Below are 27,468 nucleotides of genomic sequence, written 5' to 3'. Positions count from 1 at the left end.
TACCATTTGTTTTTTTTCCTTTTCATTACATGATGTAAATAATTTACCCAATTTTAATTGCTCCAAATAACATCCTTTGGTAAAATGAGTTTCCTGTAGACAAAAAATATTAGCTTTTGACTTTTGTAAGGGATAGAATATTTTCTTCCTCTTATTAGGAGAATTTAAACCATTAACATTCCAAGACAATATTTGTAACATGTTAGCGTTCAGTCTAACCCCCTTCTTAAACTTTTTCCCATTTCTAATCTCACTCCCACCCCCCTTATCCTCCTCTAGTTTCTTCTTCCTGTTTTTAAAATAGTTCAGCCGTCTTCTTGTGAATCCTCTTCTGACTATGGTGGGTTTTGCCCACCACTTGCTTCTGCCGCCTTTTCTTCAATAAGATCCTTTCCAACAATGTCTTTAGATGGTTGATGTGGTGGTTTATGCAGATCTCTGTCGTATCTTCTTAAAAATTGTTCAGCTTTAACAGTATCTATAATCTTAAACATTTTTGCTTTGAAGAGAAAAGAGATGCATTGTGGATATTCCCATCTATGTTGTATTCCATTAAATCTCAGCTGTTCCACAATCTCTGCAAAATCTTTTCTTTTCCTCAGTAGTCTTCCAGGAATCTCCTTCATTAACCTCACCGGTGTACCTTCTATTGTGAGTGGAGATGCAAAATGCTTATTCAAAATCAGGTCCCGGTGACTTCTAGAAAAAAGTTGAACCAAACAATCCTTTGGAACTTTATTTCTTGTTGCATAAGCAGAGTTGACTCTGTAGGCTGTTATGATCATTCCTTCCACAATTGCTTCTTCCTCCTGGAGAAATTCAGCCAACAGCAGTTTCAAATAATTTTTTAAGTCCTTTCCCTCCAGTTTTTCTTTGATGCCACGTATGCAAATCCAGCTCTCCTTTATTTTTAATTCTAATATTGCTGTGTGGTCATCTCTTTTTTCTTCTCTCTCTTGACTCTCCTCCGATGATAATTCCAGAGCATCAACTACTAGTTGATGGAAACTACTAGTGCACATCATAGGAGGCTGTTGGTTCAGGTTCCAGCTAATCTTACTTCACGACTTTAGTAGAAATGCAGTCTACTTTTTAATATATCTAAAGTTCAAATATGCCCTGTTAAATAAACCTGAGTGCCAGCTGTGTGGACGTGGGAACAAGCACTAACGTGTTTTGAACCCCAACAGGATCTGTTGCTTGGAAAAATCTCAGCATAGATAAAAACAAAAAACCTGCTCTCTTAGTGAAGTCAGCTCCAACCTCTGGCATGCAGTATGCCTTGTTATCACAACTCCTTTTGTTTTTTCCTCTCCCCATGCCATCCTAAAATAATATAGGCAAGGCAATGGAAATTCCTGTTAATCTTCTGAGATGGAATTTTGGCTAATAACACTTCCTATCTGAGAAAGTGAAACTAATCTTGAATATAGTAGCTATATGCCGCATAATATTGTGGTGATAGTTGATACTAAAACCATGAACCTAGTAACATCAGTTTTTTAAAGGCATGAAGGTATAGGAATCTTGCCAAAATTAATGACTTTCAGTGACCGTATTGTCAATAAGACCTGTCTTCCTAGTTACCTAAGGGCTTAGTTCTTAATTTGCATTTGAATTACATTAACAGTAATATATTCTGTTTTGAAGTTATTTTTCTCTAAACACTTGTGAGATATGGGATTAAATACAGATTTAGCTAGGTGTTTATGTAACATAAGGATTATATCACAGGATTTACAGTGCTGTTTAAAAGTGGTTTAAACAGCACTGTAAGTGGTATTTTATATGATGAGCTTTTATACTCCCAGATTGTATTTTTATTTTTTGTTGTCTGAAACATGTGGTCTACTCTGTGTGAGGGAATACAGTACTGTAAAGGCTAGTATATGCACAAATTGTCCTGCTATTATATGGCTGAAAGCTGTAGCCTTCTTCCCTTTATGGCACATTAAAAAGTTGATGAAGAAAAGGATGCAAAATGAAGGCAAGGAAACCAGTGGTGCAGAGGAAAACAAATTATTTAATAATATTTATAACCTCAGGTTCGTCAGGGGGAATCTTTCCAATTCTTTTTAGCAATGGCCCCCCTGACGTAGTTGCACACTAAATGCGTTGGGGTTATAAAAATTATTAAAGAATTTGTTTCCCTCTGCAACATTAAAAAGTTGAACAAAAGGAATGCAAAATAGCCATTTTTGTGACAATTTGTTTATTATTGAGTCATTTTAAGCATAACTAGATTGCACTGGTGCAGCTGAATTTCATTGGTGGTGTATAGTTAGTTATCAGCGATATGATAATGGTGGTAAATATTAGGAAAAGCCCAGTTGGATACAATCATTTCAGCTCAGTTCATTTAGTCGCGTTTTATATATATCGTCAGTATATACATTAGGGATAGACACTCCTGGCACATGTGCTGAATAGTGGCATGCCTGACTGTTTTGCTTCACCCCAAAAGCTGGGCTGGCTTCAAGTCATGGTTGGGCTGTGGAAAGGAAGGCTGGAAGGCAGCAGGGTATTGAAGAGGGGCCACTTTCTGTAGAGTAGGAATTGTTGAAAATTAGAGTTTGAAGTGTGATCATTCTGAAAGTACAGCTCTCCCACTTGTATCCTCTTGCCCCAGTAGCACCTTGCTCACAAACCTCATCTTTTAGGACCAGGTGATAATTCCACTGCAGTCACATTCCTTTGTACGTACATCAAAAGCAAAACCACTGATGCTTAATACTTTTAAAACAATCTTATTTTAGCCCCTTACCTCATGCCAAAAATAAATATGCAACATATATGCAACATATGCAGTGTATCTGGCCAAGTATTATGTGTGTTAAGTGCTATCAAGTCGCTTCTGACTCATGAATCAATGTCCTCCAAATCATCCAATCTTTAACTGCCTTGCTCAGGTCTTGCAAATTGAGGGCTGTGGCTTCCTTTATAGAGTCAATCCATCTTATTTGGGTCTTCCTCTTTTCCTGCTGCCTTCAGCTTTTCCTAGCATGATTGTCTTTTCCAGGGACTCTTGTCATCTGGCCAAGTACAAATCCCTTAAAGCTGAAATTATTTTTTTGAAATGCTATCAGTGTCACTGTTAATGAAGACAGAGACCCTGTCTCAATACCAGTAGAGTGACTGCTCAGCTCTGGGTTAGGCCAGTGAACTCAACAATGTAGCTTAAAAAGTTTTATTGATAGAAAAGTTCCAAGAAAAAGATAAAAATACAAGTTACATAGTCAATAGGCAACTGCAATAATAAAATAATATATCTAGCTGGCTACATAATACTAACATGTTACATTATAAGCTTGATCTTTAAAGATATTCTTCTGAGCGACAGAATAACATGCTGGAAATCAAGGTCAGAAGGAAGCATAGCTGCTACGAATTTATTGGAAAGTGAACCTGGTACAGATGACTCTAAACTCCCAAACTGGATGGACATTTGGGAGAAGTCTGTAGATGGGGTAAACTGGTCTAAACTAGAATAAGGCTCTCAGAAGAGATGAGAAATCTCACCCCTCCCATCTTCACACGGATGTTCTCACTCAGTTAATTAAGAGTGGTATCAGCTGGTGACCTTGATAGCCAGGCCTGTTGATGGTACAAGCAACAGCTGGTGTTATGGGAATGAAATGAGCTAGGCCTGTGTGAAAAAAGCAAAATGCTGATTCTCAGGAGAATATAGAGATAATCAAATGGAAAACACAGAGATAGCAAAAATCAAAATTGTTCTTCTGTCTTGACAACTATGGTAAAGCCTGATGTGATTAAAGTAAATAGGTGTTTCATAAGCTACTGGAGAGCATGAGGTGAGTTCTTCAGCCCCAAATAATTATCCCTGTTTAGAGATGTGAGAGAGTCAGCGTAGTGTAGTGGTTAAGGTGTTGTAGTAGGACCTGGGAAACTCAGGTTCAAATCCCCACTCACACCATGGAAACTTGCTGGGTGACCTTGGGCCAGTCACGCACTCTTAGTCCTGACCCTGGCTAGTATTTGGATGGGGTACCTCCAAGGAATACCAGGGCTGTGATGTAGAGGCAGGCAATGGCAAACCACCACTTGATGTGGAGGCAGGCAATGGCAAAGCACCTCTGAATGTCTCGTGCCTTGAAAAGCCTATGGGGTCTCCATAAGTCAGCTGTGTCTTGATGGCAAAAAAGAAAGAGATGTAAAACTTTTGGAAATTTTAAAGCCATGGGGGTCCCCCCCATTTTCCAGAAAAAACTCCAACAGAAATTGTGAGAAAAACCGTACTTTACTATCAAACCAAAATTTATTTTATTGATTTAACACAGAATGCATAATTTGTAAATTAGTCTAAAATTGTACAGTTTGGCGTAGTTATGGAATTTAAAAGTGGAAATGTTAGTTTTCTATAAGGAAAGTTGCAAGTGTAATCTTGAAAAAGAGTTGCAAATTGCTGCACTCTATGCTACCATAGTACGCATATCTTAATTTCTGCCATGTGAAAGGTAGGAACAAGTAAAGGTTGAAATCACATTCCGTACTAAACAAAAGATAGTGTATTTGCACAGAAACACTCTCATGCTGTCACAAGAGGTAGGAGTACCAGTACAATAGCTTGTTTTGTTTCACTGTGTCCCAAAATTTCTCAATTTGGCCATTTGAGGAATTGACAAAACCATCAAGCTTTTTCATGCTATACATTTTGAGTGAGAAAATTCTTGCCTTAAGAAGTGTCTCACTCATTGTAAAAGAAAATACTCATGGGAGGGTTTTTTCTAATTCTTCCCCAAATTTCTCAATTTTGTTTAAAGAAATGAAAAAAGGACTTCATACATTTTTATGTAGCATAGGTGGAAGACTGGGTAGAATAAACTGGAAGAATTCTGTAAGAAAGCATAAAGATGGTTGTGTGAGACAAATGATTGAAGCTTTCTAGAATCAGGAAGAATGTTAGACGGGACTTTTCCTGCTCTTTTCATTGAGCATTGAAAAGCTATTTCATGTCCTTTAAAGTATGGAATTGGAACAACTCAAAGGGCAATTGTCAAGTTTTGCTAGCTTGGCCCACTGCATTGGCTTTTAATGTAGGACTGGCCAGGTGGCTTCATAGCAAGCAGGGTCTGTAGAAGAGAGGGGCTGTGTCTCAGGAATAGAGCTTGTACTTTGCAGTCCCCAACACTTCCGGCTGAAGGAATCTTAAACTCAAAACAGATGAGTTGCTGTGAGAACTGATCAGTTCTTTTCATATAAAAGCAGAGGCTAGTTCTTTTAATATAAAAGAACACTGCTCTGATTTGCATTGGAGATGCATGGGAAGAAATTGAGGGGGTATAACTCTCTCCCACTGTGTGATTTTACAAATTAAAGTTGGAACTTGGTTCTTGTAGGTTATCCGGGCTCTGTAACCGTGGTCTTGGTATTACACAGCCCGGATAACCTACAAGAACCAATGAACTCTGACCGTGAAAGCCTTCGACAATATTTTAAAGTTGGAACCATTACACTGTTACAGGCCTTCAAAGAAAAAGCGGGCTTATGGCCCATGGAGACTTGTTTTGATACCCAAACTTCCTCAGTCTAAATTAGAGCCACCCATGGTGTCAGGTTAACTTGAAGCCCTGTAATCTTGATCACATCTACTCCAACGGTTATGAGTCAGGTGTTGGGGGATGGCCTTCAGATGAACATTTCTCTCACATCAGCTAGTGCTGAACAAAATATATATTTCCATGTATATAATTTACTGTATATACTCGTGTATAAGCCGACCCGTGTATAAAATGGGGAAAAATTAGGCACCCACATATAAGCCGAGGGTCAGCTTATACAACGCCCCTGCCCCAGGTCGCCCTCCCGCCCGGCCTCCCGGGCCTTCCAGACCCACCCCGACCCCAGCGCCACCCTAGGGGGGAGGGGGAAGAGCCCCTGAACCCCTTACTCACCGGGAGAGGCGGGAGGACGAGGTCCGCTGATCAGCTGGAGGCGGCGCCGGGCCCTCCCTGAGCGCGGGCCGTCGGTGTTGGGCCCTGCCTGCGCGCAGGAAGGCCCCGCTGGCCGCTCCCAGGCCTCAGGGAAGGCGCGCGGGCCGGCAGCGGCGGTGGTAAGTTCCCCTTCCCTCCCCCCTCTCTCCCCTCCCCTCCCGTATTGACCCGCGTATAAGGCAAGTTGGCTTTTTTCAGCCCTTTTTTTGGGTTGAAAAACTCGGCTTATACGCGAGTATATACGGTATAAATAAATAGCATTGTTGAACTCAGTCTGTATTCATAGCTGTTTCGCACATTATGCAAAGGTGCTACTTTTACCTTTAAATCTAAATATACAACCAAGCCTCCTCTCCTTTTTACTCTTCTCTACTATCCTCGCAACACATTTTTGGGTTGCAACCCACAGTTTGAAAACTACTGGAGTATAATAAATAATATATTAAAATAAATAATAATAATGTGGTATATTATATATAAATATTAATAAACAAAGTGGTAGAATTGGGGGGTTGGACTTTGCATACAGGAGACCGCTCCGCAGATTTTTTCCTCTCGTAAAATATCTGTGCTGTAGAAGTCAGCAAAACATGCAGATAAGTGCAACTATGTAGCAAAAGTTTTGATGAAAGAGAAAAAAACTTTGCCTGCCAACTAGAGGAATTACAAGGGGTTACCGCACTTGTATTCCCACCGATGTATTAAGAGTTTGAAAACGTTATAAAAAATACTGTTCGCACTTTGTTTGGCCTTTTTAGCTGTTAAGACGTCTTCCAACCATTTATAAGCCGTGGTATCCAAAAACCCTTTTAAAGCGATGTTTTTTAAAACATTTTCGAACTCTTAATACATCGCTGGGAATACAAAGTGCGGTAACCCCCACAGTCTTGCCAGATGTTAACATTCTTTTCTTTAGTTTGATGTTCTTGATAGTCCCTGTAGTCCAGTGCCTGTGTACAATATCTTGTCACCGTATATAATAAAGATGGCTACAAGATTGTCATTAGGTACAAGATTGTCAAAATGTTGTGACTTGTCTCAAGAACTGATCAGCAGTTATGAGTTGACCTATCATTTAATTTGCAAGCTAAACAATATAGTAGAATAGATACTATTTTAACGTCCATGCTTTCCTTTTACAGGAACCAGTGTATTACTGATTTCTTCCAGCCAGCTCCAAAACAAGGTAAGCAAGTCTTGTAGGTTTCTTCTACAACATTGATATTAGGGATTCATTGTCTGTAATACTCTTTCCTTCAGTAATAGTGGTGTATGTAGGCACAGGAAAAAAGCATATATACCCATACGCACCTATATGTGTGCAAATTGTACAGATGGCTCTCTACTCTGCAAGATGTACCATGTGTGGAAGCAAATGCCCATATCTAAGGTGTAATGAAGAATTAAAATATATCACATGAAATGCTGTGTGTCATCTGATAGGTTCTCTGCCTTGTATGTGAGCCACTAGGCTTCTAAGCAGTGGGTAGTTACAGAGAAGTATCAAGTTCAGGAAATAGAGCCAGTGTGTGGTCCTCATGTAAAAAAAGAAAGACCCACCCACACACACACAAAAACAACCCCACAGGCTTTTAAATCATTATTATATTTCAACCTGGTAGTCTATTATCGGAAAGGAGTAAAGATTGATGTAAATAAAAGGTTGGGCATGAGTCACTAACACTTTATGAATTCCATTGCTCAGCTTAAGGTGAAATTCAAGGTATAATTTATTTGATTAAAATATTTATACCTTGCCTTTCACTTGCAATTCAAGGCAGCTTACAGTTCAAGATCCCATACACAATTCAACAGAACCCCGGTTAACCTGCTTCTGAAAAACCCCTGCGACTCAAACCCCAGTAGAAACCTTAGCAAATAAAATAGTCTTACAGCATCTTCTAGAACAGGAGGCTGTTAGCCAAATTGCCTTTAACTTGGGGAATTAGCAAGCAAGATGGCAAAACGACAATATTTATTTTTATAGCGGTATCACAACCTTTACCAGAGCTGGTAACTGTGACCTTTAAATAAAGACAGAAGCAATGGATTCCAAATTAAAAGTTTATGTCGTGTTCAATCAAATCAGTGTTGCATACACACATAGAGAAATCTAGGAAATTCAAAGAGAGGAGTACAAGCACAGATGTCAACGTGGCAGGGATCGTTGATGGGGTGATAGTTACCTTCCTTGAAGAGGTGTTGTCCAAGTTCACGTAGACTAAGACGGAAGAAATCAATAGCAAAGGCGGGGGCAAGGGGTTCCCATAGACTTGGCCAGCAAGGCGGGAGGGAGCGTGGTCAGGCTGCGCAAAACCCAAACCGACAGAGTAACGGCAAAGGTGCCAGGAAAGACCTAAGGTAAAATAATGGCCTGGGGGCACCCCAGATATACTGTTTTTCTGGGGGCGGGGAGAGGGGGGTTTACCCCTCCTAGGTTCCCAGGTGACAAAAGGATTAATCTTCGGCTGCCGGGGTGGGGTAGTGAGAATTTGGAAATCTATTCTGATTCCAATGGCTTTTGCAACCCGGGAGGAACCGGGAGATCTCTGCTGAAGTGATTAACGTTCTGGAACAATGGGTGCGTTCTCTGCATACGTCCGGGGATCGCTGCTGCATAACTGGAGGAACGACTCATCGCTGATATCAGGATCGCTGCTGATTGCCCATTAAGCTGCTGATGTTGCAATGGGAAAGGGGGGTGTTGACACTGACTACATGACTGTCTGCTTTCCATGACATGGCTGCGGCTGGAACAGAGTTTGCACAGGAACATGGAGTCTCTCAGGTTCACTGGAGGTGGCCCTTGCTTCTGTTTCCTAGCTGCTGGCTGCACAGAGCTCGCAGGAGCGGCTGTGTCAGTTTCAACGGAGCGCGCAGTGGCTTTCCCGTAGTGTTTGGGGCGGGCGCATGGCTGGAATAGTAGTCGCGTGCCTGCATATTGGGTTGGAAGGTCCAGTCCGGGAGTTTAGGCTGCCCGTACGCTTTCAAGGCCAACAAGGTTTTCAGGGTATAAGCTTTCAAGAGTCAAAGCTCCCTTTGTCAGACATGAGAAAACATATGTCTGATGAAGGGAGCTTTGACTCTCAAAAGCTTGCACCCTGAAAATCTTGATGGTCTTTAAGGTGCTACTGGACTCGAATCTTAACTGTTCTACTGCAGACCAATGTGGCTCTCCTCTGAAGCATCTGGAGATGCTGACTCTCTCAGGGAGCCCATTCCTTAAGGTAGGAACCACTGCTTAAAAAAGTGGACTTTGAAAGATGCCAAACAGGCGATCTTAAATAGATCCCCAGACAGGTGGCAGCTGGAGGACAGGTGATGCATGGGGACATAAGATCATGCCACTGATATAGGCATTGATGGACATCAGGGTGCGTTACCTACCTGTCTACTCTGGTCATGTTTGGAGGTCTTGCTTCGGATGTCAGTGCCATCTAAGGCTAGGTGCATGGCAACCTGAGAAAGGGCCTTCTTGGATGTGATGCTGAATCATTGAAACTCCTCCCCAGGGAGATTTGTCTATCTCTCTTGATCATTGTCTTCTGCCAGCAGGTGAAAACTTTTCTGTTTCATTTGGCATACCCCCAGTAAACTTATAGTGTCCCTCCTTGAGGACCCTATTTATTTGGAAAGGAAGCATATAAATGTTTTAAATAAAAAGAGGAGAGAAGGTCCTTCAGATATGTGGATTCTAGGTCACGAAGGGCCTTAAAAGTTATAACCCTCATTTTGAACTGAACTTGGAAATGAACTGGCAGCACATGTAGCTGTTTCAAAATAGGTGAGATGTGCTCTCATGAGCTAGCCTCTGATAGTAATTGGGCTGCTGGATTCTGAGCTATCTGCAAGGGCAGGCCGATGTAGTGCACATTACAGTAGTCCAGCTGTGAGATTACAAAAGATTGCTGTGGCTGGATCAGCTGAGTCTAAGAAAGAGGAATTGACAAACCAGATTGGGGGCACACAATGAAGTTGATAGGCAATAGGTTCAGGGCAGGCAAAAGGAAATACTACTTTACTCAACGAGCAATTAAATTGTGGTGTATGTAGTGGTGCTGGTGAAATCATGATAGCTATGAGCGTAGATGGCTTTAAAAAAAGGTTACACAGATTCATGAAGGATAGATTCATCAGTATCTATTAACCATGGTGACTATAGGGAACCTTCAAATACATAGGCAGCAAACCTCAGTACCAGTGCTGAAAAGCAGCATCAGGGAAAGGCCTTGGCCTCTATGCCCTGTTTGTTAACCCTCCTAGGAACTGGTAGGTCACCATGTGAAATGCATCAACCTACTTCTTAAACAGTAAGGCTGGTCCATGAGCACTTCCAAGTCCCTAATCTTCTCTGCAAATGCCAGCTCTACTCCATCAAAAACAATTAGGTCTTGTCCCTCCAAATCATCAGCTTTTCCAATCAGCATTGTCTCTGTCTTGTCTGGATTCAGAAAGTTACAAGAGAGAGCAGCCACCTTGCAAAGATCTAGGCGCTGCCTAGCTTTGGCCATGAGATGTACCTAAATAGCATGATTGCAGACTCCAGGACCAAACCGGATGTAATGTGGGGAGATTCACGAATGTGATTCTTTAAAGTGAAGGGGGGTGACTTTTCCAAATCCAATTAGCCTCTTGGAGCTACCATTTACTCTTTGAACCAAACCATGAGATGCATAGCGACTGTAGGGGACCAACTGAGGTTGGGAACATGGCACTCAGGAGCCCCTCCTCCCTCAGTACCACAGCCAGATCCAAATTCCCTCTTCCTCTAAGGATTGTTATTTGCACTTTAAAAGAACCGGGGAGATCAGTTCATAAATTTTCAACATAATGTCTAATTATAGCCTCTAAAGTGAGATGTGAATGACCAGATAAACGCATGTCAAAACACATTTCAGAACTTCTCACAAATAATAATATAGATGGTTGGGATCCAGGGAGCAATGTTTTTCTGATTCTGTGCATCATTAACTTTTCGCTCTGTTTCTCTTCTGCAAATGAAGATCGAGCTGTGTTATGTAGTCCAGAAAAAAGAAATGGGAAGCTTGGACTTCCAGTCTTACATGCAGATCATCCTAGAAGAAATGTATGTTCTCCAAAGCAAAATAGAAGGAAGAAATTTCTACCTCCACCACCCGATAAAAGCCCCATAATTGATGCTTTTTTCAAAGGCGCCAAGATAGAGAAAAAAGACAGTTCAAATGATGATGGAGCTTCTACAATCGAGAAAGCCACATATCCAAAAGTTGTGGTCCGGAAACTCTTTCCATCAGAAGGCTCTCCAGACTGTTCCTTCAGAGTTGATACTGGTATGAGGGACCTGGAAAAGAGCGAAAAATGTCCTCTTCGAACAAGAACACCATTAGTAGAGAACAGTAGAGAATGTAAAATGGAATATATGGATCTAGAGACAATCGGTTCTGGCTTGAACAAATGGGCTTCAGCATCAGAAAATGACCATTTGAGAAAGGAAAGCCATATATCCCGGTGCCAAAAAACAGGTGGTTCCAAGACACTACAATCCAGTCCAGCCACTGCTTCACAACAGTCATCACCAGAAACCCTTGGCAGTGATAAACAAGTGAAAAAAGAAAAGATGCTGTTTAAGCAGCAGCCTTCTGGTTCTGTAAAGAAGTCCTTGGCAAATAATGTTTCTCAGCAGGTATTTTTAGAGGGGGCAGTAAGGACCAATGCAGTAAAGTTTCAATGTACTGTGACTTTTCATAGGAGGCAATGATTTAAATAATAAAAATAACTTACTACTTTATGTAAAAAAAGAAGCATTGGTTGGGCAATTTTTCTAGTGTCCTGAACCATTTGAGTAATTGAAGGTGCCCAATCTAAAATTTCAATAGGTAAATGATGATCCTTCATCATGAGGGATGGATGAAGTTTGTGGATGAAGTGGATGGTGTCTTGAATAAAAGATGCAGAATTTCTAACAAAATTACTGATCTATCCTAAAGATACCGCCTTCTGAACAGAGTCCTTGATGATAATTTTAATCTCAGGACTGGGGTCCCTGCTAATGGCTTTATAACTGTTGTAATCATTTAATTGCTGAAACATGTCCTTATAGTAATCTTCTTCGTAAAGAATTGCAATAGCACCCCCTTTATCCGCTGGTTTAATGACTGTCTGTATTTTTAGGTAATTCATCTAAAGCTGTTTTTTCAACATGAGAAAGATTGTGCCAGATTCTATGTTCACTACTTCCCAATTTTTCTACATTAATATTACTTTTCAAATGTAAAAATATTAGGATTATTGAAATAGGGCATATTGTAATGTGCATCTAAAACATCTATCAATAGTGTAAACACTCCCTTAATAGAAGAACCAAAACACTCCCTTAATTTAATCAATCTAGTTAATGTAAAGAAATTAATCCAGTTTAGAAAATCATTATGTGAGAGTGGGAACAAAAGATAACCTTTATTAAGAACTGCCAGTTGTCAATCTGTCCTCACAAGTACTCAGTCAAAAACAACTAAATTTTTCTCTTTCTGGGAATTGACCACACCTTATTGTTCCTGCATCTCATGGTATGTTTGGGACAAGAATTCTGTTCTAAAAAATCTCTGTGCTGATTGTATATTCTTTCTGAGGCATCAGAAGAATCCGCTAAATCATCACTATATTCACTTTCTGAGGGAAAAGTAGATATTTCTTGGAACCATACTTTTTTCTCATATGGAGGTTTTTTATTCAGCTATGGATTCAGTCTTTTTATTGGTGTATATACCACCTATATATACACATTTTTGTGTGTGTGTATATATTCATGTAATAAATACAAATACAAAATGAATGTGTCAGTATTGAAATATCAATATCAAAGAAACAATTTGATTCCATGTATCTGGATTACAAGAATCTGAAGGTTACAATTGCTATGCAAAAAACCCACTAAATTACAAAAATCTGAAGATTACATTTGGTTTATAAAAAGACGAGCTCCCGAGTGTCACTCATTTTGAGGGAAAATCATCTTCAGTTTACTCTGACCTTTCTCATTATTTAGAGACAGAAAAGGGGCTTACATAAAGCCATGTAATCTAAGAAAAAAATCACAATATATATTAACTGTAACAAAAATAAACTAGATCAAGTATCCATTATTATCACAGAATGCAAAACAATATAGACAGTTACCTTAATCTGGAATAACTAAAGAGGCATATGCCCCTGTAGTCAATAATGATGACTCATCAGCTGTACAAAAACATAAGAATAAATATCAAAATCATGTAAGCAACAGAGTATATTCATTAAAATTGGGGAATAGCAACAAAATCAGGTAAACAACAAAGAATATATTCATTAAAATTGGGGAATAGAAACAAACCTGAGTAAATAGCCTCTCAAAGCAGTTTGTCTTCAAAGTATGAAATGGTCGTGTTTGAAAGCAACCCCATGATTAGATAAAGCATGTTCACTAATGACTAACAGCTATTAGATGCTTCTGCATACTATAAGTTCTTAAAGTACCCTGCTAAGATATGGCCAGTTATTTATTTATAAAAATGCTGACCATTCCAATTTATCATTAAGTCCCCTAGGATATATAGTATCAAGATTATAGATCCAGAATGCCTTCTGTCTTAGAAGTGTTCTAATTGTACACATTTAAAAGTGTTAATTTAAACCTCCACAAGAAGAAAAAACTTTGTAAGAGACCTAGTGAGATTTACCTTGGAAATGTTGTCTTGGAATGAACCTCACAGATACCTCTACAAATCTTAGTTATGATTCCATCTGTAGGCCTGATCTATATATAAGGACAAATGATAACATAAATAATATTCTGAGAGTTACAGTTGGTGAACCTTTTAATACAATATGCTTTGTTATTTCTAGGGTTGGTAAATATCTTAATATTCAAACTGTGGGTAACAAGAACAATGTCGATTTATAATGTCTGACTACCAAAAATTATTTGGAACTCAGTTGTGAAACATCAGAATGAAACAGTTTATCCTTAAGGTTAGATGTTCTGTTGGAAAAGGGAGATTTAGGCATCCTGGAATGTCTTGTATAAGATCCCAATGTTTATATATTATTCTTTTGACATGGTAAAAGGAATGATGAAACTCTAGACCAAACTATACAGTCAGCATATGTATATGATTCTTTAGTAAAGAGAGTAGCTCTTTAAATTTTGTTTTCTCTTACTCTGCAAGAACTTACAAACTAATCAGGGAAACCTCTTTCAGTTAAGTCTTCAAGTTAAGTCAGTTAAGACTTAACCAGATTATTGTAAGAGATCTAGCGTGTACAATTCCTCTTTAAACATAAAAATTGTCCATAAGGAAGATTTAGTTTAAGATGTTTAGGGTAACAACTATTATAACGTAGAGTAGATTTTCTGTCTGTAAGTTTTGAATATCCTCTAACGTATATGTAGGAATACAATTTATAAACCATCTCATCTAAAAAGGAATATTGGTGGTATGAAATTGATGAGAAAATTGAATGTGATGAATTATATTATTAGAGCATGAATAAAAACCTGATATAATCTGAATATCTGAAAAATAATAAATATGTCATCTGTATAATAAGCATAATATTAAATGTGATGAAAAAAGGATTGATAGATTGATTTAATAAATAATTGGTTTCCAATTCCACCATATATAAATTAGCAAAGCTGAGTGCCACCGGATTACCCATGGCAATACCTTTTATCTGCAAATAGCAATTCCTGTTAAAACTAAAATAATTTGTATATAAAATAATAGCCAGAAGATCTAAGAAAAAATGAGTGGGTAGAGAGCTGTACCCTAATAAGAAACATTTCTATTATGATCCTTACATCATCATGAGGGATGATCTATGCAAAACAAATTCATTGATGTATATGTAAAAATAACGCCCCCCCCCCCCCAGAATGGATGCTCTAACTGCTGTGGACAAGCACATCCCTGAAGACTTGAGAACATTTAAAACTGAATATAGACATTGATCTACATGTATGGATATCTGAGAGGAAATAACCATAACAACAAATAATCTTCCTTGCAAGTCCATAAATAAATGACCAGTCTATTCATTTCTCTTGTCTTTCTCTAAAGTATCAGCAATGATCCTGGGTCCATATTTTTATCCTTATACTTGGCTGACTGGTCAAAAGAACAAAGAAAATTTGTATAATGATAAGAATCATCCTCTCATTCTTCTAAAATGTTAGAACATGTATAAAGCTAACAATGTTTAGATTCTAAGAACTAAGTTGCACTGTTATGTCCAGTGCCAGTATTTTATATAAACATAAATATGTTTGCTGTCTGCTTATTTGTAGGATACCATGGATCTCTTAAGAAAAAGATCATGTTCATCTTCATGGGAATCTTCCACAGGTACAAACAGAACAGCTAGTGCTGTAGAAGGGACTGGAAAAAATAGCTTACCTAACTAATATATGGGCTGCCAAGTGACATTGTGTAGTTGCATTATGGCCTGTATAACTGTTTCTTTTTTGTAGTGGGGGTGAAAAAGTCTGAATTCCAGCTTTAGCAAAGTACCTGGTATTCAGTAGAGAAATTTCCTGGTGAGGTGGTCAGGATGTTGTCTCCCTCTCCTGGGAGGAGGTGGGCTACACCCCTTCCCCTACCATCTGGGAAGATTCTTGTGTCCCAGTGAAGGGACACGATAGTAGTCTCCTGGGTTGTCAGGGGTTCAGAATCGCCTCCCAGCTGAGAGAGGTAGCAGTTCTGTGCCCCCCCCCTCCCAACTTCTGGCAAAGACGCTTTGACACCACTGATAGGCACCAACTTTAAAAGGAAATCAGCATCTACTTGGAGCCAAGGCATTGCAGTTGCCAATACAAAGTCCAGCTGACTGCAGTGGGAGGTCTGGCCGTCTTAAGGGAGAAGCTGTCCCTATGCTACTTCCAGGTTGCAATGATGATTGTAGTTTCTTGGTTCCACTAAGATTTTTTCTTGAAATCAGCATCTCTCCACAGAGGCAAGGCATTGCATTCAGCGTAGCAGCCTTGTCACTCAGTCCCACTGGATGTCTCATTGGGCAAGGTTATGGGTGCTAGGGCCATGAGCGGTGGGTCATACTCCACAGGCAATATGTTGTTCTGTAAGATAGAAATTACAGCTGAGGTATATCTTACTGAGCATTCAGTTTCCACTGCAGTTGTGCTCCTGAACTTATTAGTTATTGTTTTCTAAAACTGACAGAGGCATGTAATGATAAATAAAATTTAAAATATTTTGCGGCTTGTATAGGTGGCTTTAGATCTATTCATAGTGTTTCAGCTTCTGAGTCTGAAATCCATCTATGGGAGAGTGCCTCAGCCAGGTCCACCACCCTTTCCCTCTGTCTAGTATTTGCTTTTCCCCAGACACTTCTGGTGTATTCAGTTCTGTACTATAGTGCCCAACTGGGAGCATGGGAAGCAGGTCATCTGGATGTGCCTTTATTGTTGGGAGTCAAGTCATCAGTTTATTGTGGTGACTGGCCTGATTTGAGATAGCCATACAGTAAATTCCACCTTGGAAACTCAGTGAAAGCAGTTTAATATGGTCTCATGTCATTTGGTCTTCAGAAAAATTAAATTCAAAAGTCTGAAATACATTTCTTTAGAGAATAATAATTTTAAAATGCAATAAATTATTGGTGCATTTTTTGTTCATATCTGTTTATTGCATAATATATGTGAGGCTAATGTGTTTTTTTCTTTACTGATTTCCCCATAATCTAAAAAAAAATCTGTGTTCTTAAGCTTTTAGATCAGGGAAGACACTACCGTATATACCCGTGTATAAGCCGACCCGCGTATAAGCCGAGGTGCCTAATTTCTCCCCAAAAATGGGGAAAAATTAGGCACCCGCGTATAAGCCGAGGGTCGGCTTATAACCCCTCCTCCCCCCCCAAGACTTACCTTCTGGGCTCCTGGTGGCGGGAAGCGGCGGATCCGGCGGGGGCGGCGGAGCGCCCTCCCCGCGGCCGCAGCAGGCCTCTGAAGGCCGCTCCCGGCCGGGAGAAGGCGGCGGGGGCGGCGGAGCGCCCTCCCCGCGGCCTCAGAGGGCCTCTGAAGGCCGCTCCCGGCCGGGAGAAGGCGGCGGGGGCGGCTGAGCGCCCTCCCCGCGGCCGCAGAGGGCCTCTAGAGGCCTCTCCCGGCCGGGAGAAGGCGGCGGGGGCGGCGGAGCGCCCTCCCCATGGCCGCAGAGGGCCTCTGAAGGCCGCTCCCGGCCGGGAGAAGGCGGCGGGGGTGGCGGAGCGCCCTCCCCGTGGCCGCAGAGGGCCTCTGAAGGCCGCTCCCGGCCGGGAGAAGGCGGCGGGGGCGGCGGAGCGCCCTCCCCGCGGCCGCAGAGGGCCTCTAGAGGCCGCTCCCGGCCGGGAGAAGGCGGCGGGGGCGGCAGAGCACCCTCCCCGCGGCCGCAGAGGGCCTCTAGAGGCCTCTCCCGGCCGGGAGAAGGCGGCGGGGGCGGCAGAGCGCCCTCCCCGCGGCCGCAGAGGGCCTCTAGAGGCCTCTCCCGGCCGGGAGAAGGCGGCGGGGGCGGCAGAGCGCCCTCCCCGCGGCCGCAGAGGGCCTCTAGAGGCCTCTCCCGGCCGGGAGAAGGCGGCGGGGGCGGCAGAGCGCCCTCCCCGCGGCCGCAGAGGGCCTCTAGAGGCCTCTCCCGGCCGGGAGAAGGCGGCGGGGGCGGCAGAGCGCCCTTCCCGCGGCCGCAGAGGGCCTCTAGAGGCCTCTCCCGACCAGGAGAAGGCGGCGGGGGCGGCGGAGCGCCCTCCCTGCGGCCGCAGGGGGGCTCTGGAGGCCGCTCCTGGCCTGGAAAAGATGGCGGTGGTAAGTTCCCCCCTCCCTCCTCCCTCCTCCTTCCCCCCTCTACCGTATTGACCCGCGTATAAGCCGAGGCCTGCTTTTTCAGCCCTTTTTTTGGGCTGAAAAACTCGGCTTATACGCGAGTATATACGGTACTTTCTTTGTAATACTCCTACCTGGGCAGGAACAAAATGCTATGGAGATTATATTTGGTTTCCAGTTTTGCATCCAAACACTTCTTGACACTGTCGAAGGTTTTCACGGTCAGAGTTCATTGGTTCTTGTAGGTTATCCGGGCTGTGTGACCGTGGTCTTGGTATTTTCTTTCCTGACGTTTCACCAGCAGCTGTGGCAGGCATCAAAACTGGAAACCAAGTATAATCTCCATAGCGTTTTGTTCCTGCCCAGGTAGAAGATGCCTGCCACAGCTGCTGGCGAAACGTCAGGAAAGAAAATACCAAGACCACAGTCACACAGCTCGGATAACCTACCAGAACTTCTTGACACTATTAGAAGACCTGGAATCTGATAGGTCTAGAACAGTGGTCGGCAAACTCATTAGTCAACAGAGCCAAATATCAACAGTACAACGATTGAGATTTCTTTTGAGAGCCAAAACGCCTTTTAACAACCATTACTGCACGGGAGGTTTTGCCTTGGATTTGCCGCTCTCTAGATGCACATTTCCCCCATCTGCATTCTCAAAACTCTCCATTCATAAATGGCCAATAACCCCCCATGCAGAGTTTTGAGAATCTGGATGGGGAAAATGTGCATCTGAGTGGCAAGTCCAAGGCAAAGCCTCCCATTCTTAAATGGCCAATAACCCCCCATGCAGAGTTTTGAGAATCTGGATGGGGAAAATGTGCGTGTAGAGAGTACAAATGCCAAAAAGAGTACAAATGAATCAAACATGGCTTCGCCCCCCGGGCCCCGACGTCCTCCTCCTCCTTGCCGCTGCCGCCTGGGCTCCTTCCTTCCTTCCCTCCCCGGCCGACGTGCCGTCTGCCCGTCCTCAGCGCCTCAGCCTCCTCCTCCAGCCAAAACCAGCACGAAAAATCCTGCCCGCTGACTGGCTGCTGCCGCCCGCCTTGGCACCGCCGGCCCTTGAGCGCCGCGTGCAAAACCCGGCCGCACTGTGAGGGGAGGGAAAGGGGGGAGGAGGAGGAGGAGGGCACTTTCCAGAGCCGCACTCAAGGGGCCAGAGAGCCGCATGTGGCTCACGAGCCGCGGTTTGCCGACCACTGGTCTAGAGGATAACCCCAATATTTTATTTTTAAATGTATTAATCATTTTTCTAAACAGGTCCAAAGCAGCTTATTTTGAATGTCAAAGTACAACACAGCATAACAAATGATAAAACAAATTGGTAGTTAACTGCTGTAAGTCAGCCAATATTAAAGTCACTAATCCACACTGAGGCCATTAACGCATGGCCATTTTATAATCGACTCGGCCACTTCCGGGACTTCCCCGTGCCTTTTGATTTCTGTTTTATTACGACTTTAACATGAGTGGTGCATCCGGGTCGACTCCCCGCGGGAAGAAATCACTGGCCGTTCCGACAGTGGCAGCAGCAGCTGCCAGAGGCGAGAGGAGGCGGCAGCGATTGGCTGGCCCAAAAGCGGCAGCAGCAGCTCCTTTGCCCTCCCTGACCACGCACCCTTCTTCCCCCCGCGCCTCCCCCCAGCACCAGCCGGGGGTTTCAGCCCACCTTACAGGAGCCTGCTGCCAGGGAGCCCCACCGTCCGAGGCGGAGGTGCAGTGGCTGTGCACACTTCCAGCCGCTTCCTCCACCGGCTGGTTGTAAGTCAAAGGCGACGGGTGCAGGTGGCGGCTGGAAGTGTGCACCGTTGGCGACGGAAGATGCCGTCGCCTCTACCCATCGCCTTTGATTTGCAACTCATGGTTGTAAGTCAAAGGCGACGGGTGCAGGCGGCAGCTGGAGTGTCCGCTGCCGATGCACCTCCGTCTCTGATGGTGGGGCTCCGGGCAGTAGGCTCCTGTAAGGTGGGCTGAAACCCCCAGCTGGTGCTGGGGGGAGGCACAGGGGGGAGAGGGGTGCGTGGTCAGGTAGGGCAAAGGAGCTGCCGCTGTCGGGCCGGTCAATTGCTGGCACCTCCTCTTGCCTCTGTCTTCCCCCTCACCTCTACCCAAGGAAGGCAGAGTGATGACTGCTCCTTCCTGCCTCCGCCCACAGAGGCAGATCGGACCCCACTTCTCTCTTTCCATGCCGGCACACCTTGTCAGCCCATGTGTTCAATTTTTTGAATGCATGACTGAAAGGCATGCTACAGAGGAGGGAGAATTTTTTTTAAATGCCATGTGTTAATGGCCTGACTCTTCTCTCTCAATATGCCATGTGTCACTTTAAAAGAAAAGTATTTGTCACTTATCGTTAAAATGGCAACTCTAAATCTTTTGTGGAGGACATTCCAAAGCAGGGGGTCACCAGGGCAGGGTTCTGTTCAAAGCTAGCTAACATCCTTGCCTGACATGGGTGGAACACAGAGAAATATTTCCTTGCAACATCCTGTTGCATTAACAAATGAATGGCTTTGCAATCATCTGTAAAAATGGAGGCATTTGATAAAAATGACTGATTTTCAATAGCTGGTGAGTTTGGTGCGAGACTAGGACTGCGAGGCCCAGGTTCAAGTCCCTACTGTGTAACATTGGGCTAGTCAGTCTCTCTCAGCCTACCTCACTAGGTTGTTAAGTTAAATAGAAGGGTGGAGTACCATGTATACTGCCCTTGAGGTCCTTGGAGGAAATGGGGGGATCTAAATTGAGTTTTTTAAGAAGGTATGATCACTTTAGAAGCTAATAATTTTAGCTCATTTTCTTTTCACAGATGATTCCTCTACCATACAAACTTCAAAAGTTGCACTTTTTTCAGGACAGTTTTCGAATGATGCCGTTAACATAAGAAAAAGCCAATCCTGCCCAACAGTATGTGCTTTCTCCAGGACTTCATTGGGAATATCCAGACATAAAGAGCATCCTGGAAAACGGAAAAAGATCTCTTTGAACAGTGATCTGAAAAATTCACAGAAGCTAGTTGGACAGAGTTTGGGTACGCATAATTTTAGTGGTTCATTAGAAAAGCACAGTTCTAAACATGCAAAATACCGAAGGTCTCCTGGTGGAGGGGTAGAACTTAAAGATAGGAATCCATCTGACAACATCTTGCCTCTGTCAACTGAATGTCTTGATGTCTGTGAAGAAAATGGAAACTGTGATTCTTATGAAACTTTACTGCCCTTACAGTTTGGCTGCATTACAAGTAAAAAAGGTCACATCCAGACTTCAGATGCCAAAGAGTTGCAGACAGTCCCTTCTAATCCTTACTTAGAAAAGTTGCTTCCTTTTTGTCAGGAAGAAATAGGTGTTAAAGCTCCTAGCAATACATTCATTACATCTCAAGAGGATTCCTTGTTTTTCAAAGAACCAAGAAGTCTTCTTTCCCATATTCAGAATGGTAATTTGTTTGAGACACAGGAAATGAAGATTGATGAGAGAGACTCTCCTCTTTCTGCATCTGATAACTTTCCCTCAACTTCATGCAATAGTTTCTCTAAAGTGGGAGCAGAAAAGTCCTGGAAGGACACTTCTAACAATGTTTCGACATCAGTAGATTGCAACCATGTCACCATCCCTCACTCTTCATGTGACTTAAATGAGATGAGCAGTGAAGATTCAAATCTAGAGATGTGTACATTGAATGAAAAATCACGGAGCCTTTCTAATGGTGAGGATGAGAATCCTGAAAGCATTCTGGACAGCGGTGATGATGAGATACTATTGCCATTTGAGGAAATACTGGCTCAGAGTGCCAAACCTACAAAAAAACCAGAACTCACAAATGATGATGATGGTACACTGGACATCACGATTCTATCACACAGTGGTCTTGTAAGTGTCTAAACTCCTTTCATTTTGAGAAGGTTATTGTTGGTGTCAAATGTGAATGTCTTGTGGAAGACCAGTGTGGTATAGCAGGGCTGGGAATATCCTGGCTGCTGAAGACTTACTGCTGGTCATAGTGCTGTCCTTTTTCAAAGAACAGTGGAGTTCCAAAGACCCCACTAGATTCCTGGGTGGAGTCTGACTCAGCTGCATGTGTAATCGCAATCATTGCTTCATTTTGCTTTGCAGTTGCCAAAGACACGGCACACTGATCCAAGGAGAAGCTTTCTGGCTTTGACAGCCTCAGGGGCTCTGATAGGTTCAGCTGAGCAAGATCCTGGAAGGAACAGAGTAGTGGTGCTGGGAATAGGCATTTCTTTGCCAAAAAAGTATTACAGCATGTACAAGAAGCTACTCTGACTTTCATCACTTTTCTCAGAGCCATGAAAGAGCCAGGGCGCACACTGTCTGCCACCACTTGCAAAGTGACTGTACGCTGTAGCTGCAAAGGATGATGTATCTGCTCTCATGCATGCAGCCAGGCTAGGTTTCCTATTTTGTTTCTGATACATAGAAATTCTTCTTGGAGCCAAGGGCTCAAAATATAAATGTATACCCTTGTGGATTTGGGTGTAAGGAACGCTCTTTGTTTTGCAGGATGCAGCTCTGGTTACCATTTTTCTGACAGAAGAGCAGTCCAAATAGCATAATATCCTGTCTGAGATGCAAATCATATTTTTAGACATAATAGCCATAGAATCATAGAGTTGGAAGGGACTCCAGGGTCATCTAGTCCAACTCCCTGCACAATGCAGGAAATTCACAACTACCTCCCCCACACCCCCAGTGACCTCTACTCCATGCCCAGAAGATGGCCAAGATGCCCTCCCTCTCATGATCTGCCTTCTGGCAAGTTGATAGATACTTATTAGGATTACATTTTCAGTGTGATCCTACAGATGCTTTCCTGGGAGCTGAGTAGGATTCTGAGTACACCTGCTGAGGAGCACTGTCTGCCATCTAGTGCGTCTTATATGCCAGTATTCTAAAATTGTTGAGTCTTGAAGAAGTGATATATGCTTATGGAAAAAGTGGTATGGTGATAGAATATGTCTGAATTTCTATGTAATTGTATAATTAGAGAACGCACTAGTAATAACACATACTAATTCCTTTTCATTTTTTCCTGCTTCTGTGTCACTTGTAACACTGATGCATTTTTAATGATTTTCTTAAATTTTAAAGATATATGCGCGATGATCTGTCCGGACAATAAAGCTGTGCTGAGGGAGGGATCAGAATTGGTAGTCAAAATAAGCTATTTTTTCCTGTTCATATAACTGGGATTTACTTTGCAATTCAGCATCAATTCAAACTCTAGTTCCGGGATTAATTTTAAATACATAAGATGCTTAAATATTCAAGGACTCAAATAAATGGCCTTTTTTTTCTCAGGATTGCATCTACCTCTGTGTGTACTTGGTAATAGTTAGTCTGAATAATGTTGTTGAAACTGGTAGCTTGCATCCCATGAGAGAAGCCAGGGCAGGAAGAATAGGAATGTCTTTACAGCAAGATGAACGGGTCTTCTTTCCTCCTGGGCAGCCCATTCCTGAGCTCTTTTGGCCCCAGAAGGTGTGCAAATGACTGCCCTGGTAACCGAGCCGCTTGCACTGGCGCCCAGGCCACTTGGGCCACCAAGAGAGGCAGGGACGCTGGGGAACAGCTTTGGAGGCGCCACGGTGGCACCTCAGCCACACTGCCCCTGGCTGCCGAAAGGCTCAGGAATGAGCTGCCAATCTTTGTACTTCCTGCATGTTAGAATTACCTCTCAGGAGCTGCTCTTGTTTTATTTTTTTCCATAGTTTTAAACTTTTTTTTAAAGATGCCTAAATGGTGACATCAGATTTCTAATATAGCAATTGTTTACAGAATAATTTTCAATGAGCACCTTTTTCTTCAGCTTTCCAAACCTTCCATTGAGACTCAAGTTTCCTATGTCAATCGGCTGGAACATCTTCTGAAGGAGAAGGAGGAATTCAGAAGGTGTGTGTGCCTGCATGTCTTGTTTTCCAGCACCATTAATACAGTGTTATTACTTTGTCATCAGATATTATTATGAGGGAAGATATGACAACCCTTATAATGGTTCCTTTAGTTGATATGTCTACATATCCCTTGGGAAGTAATTTAGTTAATATGTCTACATATCCCTTGGTAAGTAATTGTATTGTTTCAGACAGGCTATGAGAAAACAAATGTTAGTTAAAATTAGCAGCATTTATTCTTCAGATAGTGTTAATACTGTTGAGGATTCTCAGATTATGTGTCTTTCTATCTATAAAGATTCTTTAACTATAACTTGGGGCATAGTCTTATATTAGTAATTTTATTCAATGTTAAAATACAACATATCCTGTGTTATAGGAATTAAACTATTAAAGCTCTTAATTTTTTCTAGAAGTCTGCTTAATGCTATGTGTTTCCTAAGGATTGCTATTTTTCAAACTCTTAAAGTATATCTGCTTTGTAAACAAGACTGTTTAAAGGACATGTTTCCGCCCTCCATCATCCTTTCCTTTGTGTCTTTGACCTTAGCTAATCCTGGCCTTTTAAAACAAAGGAGTCATGATTAGCATTTCCAGGAGGGAAAAATGAGTGTTGATGTGGTTCTGGTTTTAGAGATCTGTCCCTTTAAAATCAGAAGAATCCTGTACTAGTAGCTGCCAAGGTACTGTTGCTTTTTCTGGGGCTGCGTGGACCTCTCTGACTGCCAATGTCTATTGCCAAGGATTAGAGAGGCATGTGGGATAGTGCTGTTACTGCAGTATTAGTTGTGTGGTAAAGGGATAAATAGAAGTAGTTCACCACTTTACAGTTTTTTAGTGATGGGTTGAATAGCTGAACTACCTAATTATCCCACCCCCAAAAAATGTATACAGCATGCGTATGATACAACTGATTCTTGTTTTTCCAAATAACATTGTGAGTGTAATTACATATCAATAGAATTTAGTGATCGGCTCTGTATTGCCATGGCAGACTCTAGATACAAGAAAATTGGGGGAAATGTGTGCAGATATTTAAAGTTTCTTCAAAATATGCTGTTGTGACCTGTGGCAGGCTTTTTAAATTTCCATCTCCATTGCAGGGTAGATGAACTAAAGAAACAGCTGCAGGAAGTTAAACAGCAAGTTGAAAAAGATTCACCATCTGAAGAACTATCCAATGATGGAGAACTGTCTGCCGAACACAGGTCTTCTGATTTTGATTATCTGTTTTCTTTATCATATGTTTATGCTCAGTGAAATGTTTTTTCATTGACTACAGCAATCTATCCACTCTGCTAGTTTTCCAGCCATCACCTTTAATGACCTTGGAATGAATTCTTATTTATTGTTTTTCCTTTATACATTACTTTCAGCTATATAAGGCAATAAATTCAAGTAGATTAATGTGTTCCTCAGTCTCCAAATATTATAAACTGACAGTTGTCATTCTGTATTACAGAGCATTTATAGAGAGATTTTCAGTAATTGATGCTATTCCAGACCAGCACCCTGGGGAAAATATATTCCAAATGGCACACGCTGGGAAGATCGTCAATCAGCATAACCTTGATCTGAAGAATTCTGGATTCTTTCCCCATAATCCTATTGAAAAATACCTTCATGAGTAAGGATTGTTTTCTAATTATTACCCTGTTAAAACATTATGGTGTCAGAACTATCAGAGCATGTTACTGGGTTTACTGTTTTTGTTTTTTTAAGTGTTCTGTTTCTTGTGTGTGCATGCTAATTTTAATCTCTGAACCTTTCACCAGGTAAGCAAGTGTGTTTCTGTGTGTGAAGGAGTATAACTCTACCCATTTTGTGACTGGTCATTGTTTTGATTATGGGAAGAGCATCAAGTCTAAATCTTGCTGTATCTGGCTTGGCTTGGGTAGAGCCTTGTATTTTCAGCTGTATCTGTTAAGAAGGCAGTGAACTTGGCAGTGCAATAGTTAACCCTTGCCTGTATCCATACCAGATTTTCTTGTGGCTTCCACAGGTGAGGCTAAAAAAAATACTGCTACTTCATTTAGTGCTAGTATCTATGAAAATATCTTTATGATTTTGCAATGGACAGACTAATTTTGACAATACTAGACTAATTCTCCATTATTCTTTCCACAGCTCAGGAATAACTCAACAGCTTTTTGTAATTAACGAAGGCTTACTCCTGTCCGCTTACCATAGTTCTCCTTGCCCAGTGCCCATTTTAAAGTGGATGTTTCAGGTCAGATTCATTTTCATGTATATTTACATTGGTCTGCTGATGTGCTTGATTTGTACTATGTGTGGACTTTAATTTGTACCAAAATTTGTACCACTTTGTGTCATTTTTTAAGCTTAATGCTCCATATTGTCTCTTTCTGTTTTTTGGTGCTCAGTCTCCTGCCAAATCCAAGAAGTGGGTAGTCCCTCTCAATTTTTAGCCAACACTCTGTCAGTTTAATCTTTCCACTGTGGTTTTCCAGGAATTGACCATTATCATTATGTTGCAGTTTGGGCAGAAGACGTTTAGCATATCAAATGTTGATTCTTCAGTTCACTATGTAGGATCCCACCTGTGATGAGCAGGGGCCAGGAGAATATGTTAAATACTGTGTTCAGCTATACTCTTAGGCAAAAATCTGTGCTAATTTGCATCTCAGTTGGGCAGTCCTCTTCTCTCCCTGATGTCACTGGGAAGCAAAGGGACTGCATGCATGTGGTCTTCATAAGTACACCTCCAGGTCCCAGGGTAATAGATCTTTTAGTCTGTTTGCACAGGCACAAATATCTCAGGTGGAATTCTGGAAGGAGCCAGAAGGAGACGACACCACATTTCAAAAGTCTACTTTCTGTCAGCTTTCTTCATTGTCCGACTTTCACACCCATACCTAGTAATAGGGAATACTATGGCATGAGTTAACTTGATCTTGGTTGCTAGTGACACATCCTTACACTTAAGAATCTTTTCTAACTCCCTCATGGCTGCCCTTTCCATTCTCAGTCGCCTTCTGATTTCTTGGTTGCATACTCATTTTTGGTTGATAATGGAGCCAAGGAATAGAAAGTCTTGAACAATTTCAGTTTCCTCATTGTCCACCTTAAAGTTGAGTAATTCCCCAGTAGTCATTACTTTTGTCTTCTTGATGTTCAGCTGTAGTCTTGCTTTGGCACTTTCTTTTTTAACTTTCACCAGTAGTCATTTTAAGTCTGCTATTTTCTGCCAGTAATGTGGTATAATCAGCATATCTCAAATTGTAAATGTTCTTCCCCCCGATTTTCACTCCACCGTAATCTAAATGCAATCCATATTTCCTTATGTTAGGTTATGCATATAGATTTAAGAGATAGGGAGATAAAATGTATCTTTGTCTAACATGTTGTCTAATTGGAAACCATTCTGTTTCTCCATCTTCTGTTTCTCCATCTTCTGTCCTAACAATAGCTTCTTGTCCAGAGTACAAGTTGTGCATCAAAACAATCAAATACTGTGGCACACCCATTTCCTTTAAAACTTATTTGCAGAGTCTAGAAGTTGGGGAGGCAGTATTGAGAGGAAAGTGAAGGGAGCCCAAAGCCAGGGGAGAGTGGGACCAGCTGGGGAATTTTACCATGCATACTATTCTGTTGGCCTGGAGTATTCATGAAACCTTCTGATATCTGCATATCTGGCAGAAGTCCTTCTGTATTTTTCTTATTGTGTAATGTGGTATTTTTGTCGTTGGATATATAAAAGGATATCCTGTAGTCTGATAGTCCTTTATTAAAAGCACTGCATTATCTTTGCTCTGATGAT

At 42.0% G+C, this 27,468-nt stretch overlaps 1 protein-coding gene across 1 annotated transcript in view; it reads left to right on the top strand.

Moving 5' to 3' along the window:
- Positions 1-27,468, top strand: part of SLF2 (SMC5-SMC6 complex localization factor 2) — a 49,113-nt gene that overhangs the window by 7,919 nt on the left and 13,726 nt on the right. Inside the window, exons 2-9 of the mRNA XM_056849906.1 lie at positions 7,094-7,137; positions 10,955-11,613; positions 15,256-15,313; positions 21,368-21,645; positions 23,603-23,685; positions 24,791-24,895; positions 25,150-25,314; positions 25,815-25,917. Coding sequence (XP_056705884.1) covers positions 7,094-7,137; positions 10,955-11,613; positions 15,256-15,313; positions 21,368-21,645; positions 23,603-23,685; positions 24,791-24,895; positions 25,150-25,314; positions 25,815-25,917 — 1,495 coding nt within the window. The remainder of the gene's footprint in view (positions 1-7,093; positions 7,138-10,954; positions 11,614-15,255; positions 15,314-21,367; positions 21,646-23,602; positions 23,686-24,790; positions 24,896-25,149; positions 25,315-25,814; positions 25,918-27,468) is intronic.

This window comes from Euleptes europaea, chromosome 5, assembly GCF_029931775.1.
Source record: "Euleptes europaea isolate rEulEur1 chromosome 5, rEulEur1.hap1, whole genome shotgun sequence".
In the NCBI taxonomy this organism is placed as follows: Eukaryota; Metazoa; Chordata; class Lepidosauria; order Squamata; family Sphaerodactylidae; genus Euleptes; species Euleptes europaea.
The sequence above is the reverse complement of the archived record's forward strand: the minus strand, read 5'-3'. Positions and strand labels throughout refer to the sequence as shown.